The sequence below is a fragment of the Penaeus monodon genome, chromosome 3, assembly GCF_015228065.2.
Source record: "Penaeus monodon isolate SGIC_2016 chromosome 3, NSTDA_Pmon_1, whole genome shotgun sequence".
NCBI classification, from domain to species: domain Eukaryota; kingdom Metazoa; phylum Arthropoda; class Malacostraca; order Decapoda; family Penaeidae; genus Penaeus; species Penaeus monodon.
This window is the reverse complement of record NC_051388.1, coordinates 6151700-6156699: the sequence shown is the minus strand read 5'-3', so window position 1 is coordinate 6156699 and position 5000 is coordinate 6151700. Positions and strand designations below refer to the sequence as shown.

At 50.9% G+C, this 5000-nt stretch overlaps 1 protein-coding gene across 1 annotated transcript in view; it reads right to left on the bottom strand.

The window, feature by feature from the left end:
- LOC119591090 (balbiani ring protein 3-like) overlaps positions 1-5000 on the bottom strand; it is a gene marked incomplete at its 5' end in the record, with an annotated part of 119315 nt that overhangs the window by 12426 nt on the left and 101889 nt on the right. The window contains 5 exon segments of the mRNA XM_037939814.1: positions 19-190; positions 331-614; positions 922-1158; positions 1967-2168; positions 3268-3494. Of these exon segments, the coding sequence (XP_037795742.1) occupies positions 19-190; positions 331-614; positions 922-1158; positions 1967-2168; positions 3268-3494 (1122 nt within the window).

The window sequence follows — 5000 nt, the reverse complement described above, 5'->3', positions numbered from 1 at the left end:
GCAGGCGTCGAGACTCACCTTCAGTAGGGACAGCCTCAAAGGTGTCGTCGAGGGTGAGGCGCGGGGGAGGGAAGTCGTCCTCGAGGCCGAAGGAGTTGCTTCCCTCGAGGGCGGGGCCGGCCAGATGCATCTCCAGGTCCTCGGGATCGACGAGACTCGATTCCTCAAGGGGCGACTCGGGCACGGTCTCCTGAAGAAGGCAGGAGGAGTTTTTTTATTTTTATATGCAATTCTATTTTTTAAAACATCTTTCTTACAAGGACTTCGTTTCGTGCGTTAAATATCAACTGCATTTCCCCGTGGCGCCGGAACTCCCTGGTGGCGCCTCACCTGCGGCAGCGCCCTGGCCTTCCTCAGATGCTCCTGCGCCTCAGCCACGACGTCTCCGGACACGGTGAGGCTCCTGTCGAGTTCGCTCTCCTCGAAGCTCATGTGGCGGCCCCCGCGACGGCCCGCCTGGAGGGGCGTGTCCTCGGAGGGCGCTGCGCTGGAGGTGGGGTCGACGGGGACGGCCTGGTCGATCGGGAAGTGGAACACGTCCACGTTGCGGTACAGGTCCACGTCGTAGTGCACGCGGTTGTCGGCCGAGTCGTCGGAGGCCGGGAACCTGCGACCTGCACGGGGAGAAGGGGGGGAGGTCACGCCTTTTCCGAAGAGGGGGGGAGAAGGGGGGATCAGTCCTTTTCCGAAGAGGGGGGGAGAAGGGGAGGTCAGGCCTTTTCCGAAGAGGGGGAGGGGGGGGGGAAGAAGGGGTGGTGGCTTGTGTGTCATAAAATAACTCCGCAAAAGAGACATGAGAAGAACTCAAAGGAATCCTACAGAAACCCTGCAGAACCAGCAACACCTAAACGACACAAAAACCCTTCAGAAAAAACCCACAGGAAGCCTACAGACAGTACAAGCAGACCTCCCAACACGTACCGGCGAAGGCCAGCGCGGGCCTGGTGAAGATGGGCGAGTTGAGGACCCTCTGCAGCTCCCTCTGGCACTCCGTCAGGCCCACCTCGCAGTTCACGGGGGAGTTGAAGGCGTCCACGAACTGCACGGAACACCCGCCGCAGGGGTTGACGCGGCAGACGGCGTGCGGGTGCGAGAAACACACCTGGTTCTCACACAGCTGCTTGTCGCAAACATGCACGGTCTGGCCGGGCTCGCAGACTGGTTGGGGGGAGGGGAGAGGAGGGAGGGGAGAGAGGGAGGGGAGAGGAGGGAGGGGAGAGAGGGAGGGGAGAGGAGGGAGGGGAGAGGAGGGAGGGGAGAGGGAGGGAGGGGGAGGGGGGAGGAGAGAGGGGGAGGTGGGGGAGAGAGGGGGGAGAGGGGGAGGTGGAGAGAGAGAGAGAGGGGTGGAGGGAGGTGAGAAGTGAGGGAGGTGGGGGGGAGGGAGAAGAGGAGGAAAATAGGGAGACAAAGCAGGTGGGGAAGAGAGAGTAGGAGGAAGAGAGAGGGAAAGAAGAAGGGGGTAAATGGGGGGTGGGTAAGGCAGGAGGGAGAGCAAGGAAGAAGGGGAGAAAGAGAGGGGAAAAGAGGAGTGGCGAGGGAGAAAGGGAAGGAGAAGAACAGGGAGAAGGGGAGAGAAAAAAATGATAAATTAGTATTTTTTTCCGGAGACAGAATGAGTGAATCAATTATTACATTGGCTTAGAATTCTGTATTCTTCTGAAAACATCATATGCATATTTATATTATTTGAACCTTTTTTAGTTACATAAATATCCAACAGCTGCTTCATTCTTGACTTCTCAGAACAAAAAAAAAGAAAAAAGAAAATAAGCGAACAGAAAAAAATAAGTTTTCTCTACACTAATATAAAGCGAATGAAAACAAACAAACAAACAAACAAACAAACACAGACAATCTTAATTCCGAGAGAAAACAAACAAACAAACCCCAAAAAAACAACAAACAACACAAACCAACTCCAAACAATACAACCAGAGCCGCCCAAACAAAGCCGAGCCTCACTCACTCATATTGGTGGGCGTGGCGGGGTCAAAGTTCATCCTGCGCGAGGCCCTGGCGGCGCCCTGGCACTGGGGGGCCCCGCGGGTGAGGGAGCCTGGCACCTGGTCGCCCTGGGGGGTCACGCACCAGCACACGCCCAGCTCCTCCAGGCACTGCTCCGGAAGCCACGCCCCCGTGTCCTTCGAGCACTTCGGGATGAACTTCAGCTGCAACAAAAGCAACAATGAATGCAGGGGGAACGGGATTTTTTTTTTTATTTCTTTGTTTTACTTGTTATTGGGGGGCGGGGGGGGGTATTTTTTACTTGTTTATTTCTTTGGATTATGGTTCATGTGTTTATTTCTTTGTCCTTCGAGCACTTCGGGATGAACTTTGGCTGCAACAAAAGCAACAATAATGAATACAGAGGAGAAGGGGATTTTTTAATTTTCATTTTTCATTTATCTATTTATTATTATATAGATATATATATATATATATTTTTTTTTTTTGGGGGGGAGTGGGTTATTTTTAACTTGTTTATTTCTTTGAATTATGGTTAATGTGTTTATTTCTTGGTTTTACTTCTTAATTAGTCATTTTTTTTCTTTGTTTTATTTATTCATTTATTTATTTTATCCCTCCCTCCCACCGCTCTATTCCCCGCCCCAACCACTCACCCTCCTCTCCCTCCCTCCCCTCTTCCTCCTTCCTCCTCCCTTCCTCCCCCCTCCTTCTTCTTCATGTGGGCATTCCTTAGGTTCTTCTCCCTCATCCTCCCTCTCTCTTCTATCCCTTTCCCCTCCCTCGCCCTGACCTTACCGGCATCCCTCACCCTCACCTCCTCCCTCCTTTCCCTCTCCCTTCCTCCCTCTCTCTCATTTCTTTCTCCCTCTTTCCCCTTCCCTCCCCTCCCATCCTCACCTTTTTATCTTTATCCACATTCCTCAAGTTCTTCTCCCTCATCCTCCCTCCCTCCCTCTCCTTTCCCCCTCACCCTCATCTTCTCACCCCCAATTCCTCACGTCCTTCCCCCTCACCCTCACCCTCCCCTTCTCACCCCCATTCCACACGTCCTTCCCCTCCCCTCACCTTCTTATTCTTATCCGCACTCCTGAGGTTCTTCTCCCTCACCCTCCCCTTCTCACCCCCATTCCTCACGTCCTTCCCCTCACCCTCCCCTTCTCACCCCCATTCCTCACGTCCTTCCCCTCACTCTCCCCTTCTCACCCCCATTCCTCACGTCCTTCCCCCTCACCCTCACCTTCTCACCCCCATGCCTCACGTCTTTCCCCCTCATCCTCACCTTATTATTCTCACCCTCACCTTCTTATTCTTATCCGCACTCCTGAGGTTCTTCTCCCTCATCCGCTCGCACGACGTGAGGACCGGGCAGGTGGCAGCGCACTCCCCTTGGCTCTCGAAGTTGTTGAGGTTGCCGCTGCAGCCCCCGAAGCGGAAGGACTCGCACCTGTTGCTCTCGGGGTTGAAGTACCACCTCTTGATGGCGCCCTCGCAGTACCCGGCGTCCTTGGGCTCGTAGCAGATCTCGCCTGTGGGGGGATAGGATAGGAGGGGAAGGGGGTGAGCGGAAGGGGAAGGGAAGGGGGTGGAGGGAGGGAGGGAGGGGTGGAGTGGGAGTGGGTAGGGCGTTGGGTGGATGGGAGGGAGTGAGAGGGAGAGAGAGGGAGGGAATGAGAAGGTGAGCGAGAGGGAGCAGACGAGAGAGGATGAGAGTACAGGGATGGAACGAGGTTGTGAGGGAAGGAGAAAAAAAGCAGATTAATTCATGGTGACGAAGTGAGGGAGTGAGATGGGGGCGTGAGCGGTGAGCTGTGGGGCGGTGCAGGTGAACAATAAAATGAGGCACAGTGAATGAGTGAGGAAATGAGTCCATAATGAGGCACTCAAGGAAATTATATCAACATTACGTAATTTGTACCTGCAATAAGACGAACAAAGACGCATAGCACCAGAAATATATCACACATACACAACACCCATACACACAACACACAACACCACACACACACAAGACGACACACACCAGACACAACAACACACACACAACAACACACACACACACACACACATACACACACACCACACACACACACACACAACAAACACACAACAAACATTCCACCCACCAACACACACACACAGCGAAATAACACCCGACACAACAAACACACCACACACACCCGAAACACACACAGACACAAGCACTTCAAGCACACACAAACACAACAAACAACAAACACAACAAATAAACACACCCCAAACATCTGAAAATCTCGAACCCAGATGACTCGGAATTCTAAAGCAACAGACCACACCAAAGCGGATCAAACATCGACAAATACGCACCGTGGGAAAAAATGACGGAATTCCCCGTGATCTTGTAATGATATTTAAAAAAAACAAGAACAACAGCAAGAACGTGAACAAGATGGAGATTAGGATGGAGATGAAGGAGGAGGAGGAGGGGAGGGAGGAAAAAAATAGAAGAAGGAGAAGAAAGGAGAAGAAGCAAGAGAGAAGAAGAAGAAGAAGGAGAAGAGGGAGAAAAAAAGAAGAAAAAGAAGAAGAAAAGGAGAAGGAGAAGGAGAAAAAGAAGAAGGAAAAGAAGGAGAAGGAGAAGGAGAAGGAGAAGAAGAAGAAGAAGAAGGAGAAGAAGGAAAAGAAGAAGGAGAAGGAAGAAGAAGAAGAAGAAAAAGAAGAAGAAGAAGAAGAAGAAGAAGAAGAAGAACAACAACAACAACAACGACAACAACAACGACAACAACAACAACGACAACAACAACAACAACAACAACAACAACAACAACAACAACAACAAGGACTAGAAGAAAACAAACACATTTCGCATTTCACATTTTCTAGCTACATATTTTTGGGAAAAGAAATTCTTGAGAGCGATTCGTGTTTATGCTTCTTAATGTTATCTGATCCTCCTCTCTTCTCTTTTCGGACTTTCTCTTCCTCCTTCCATTTTGTTTTGTTTGTTATTCTTTAATTCATTTTTCGTTTTTTTTCTAATTTTCACCTTTTCTCTC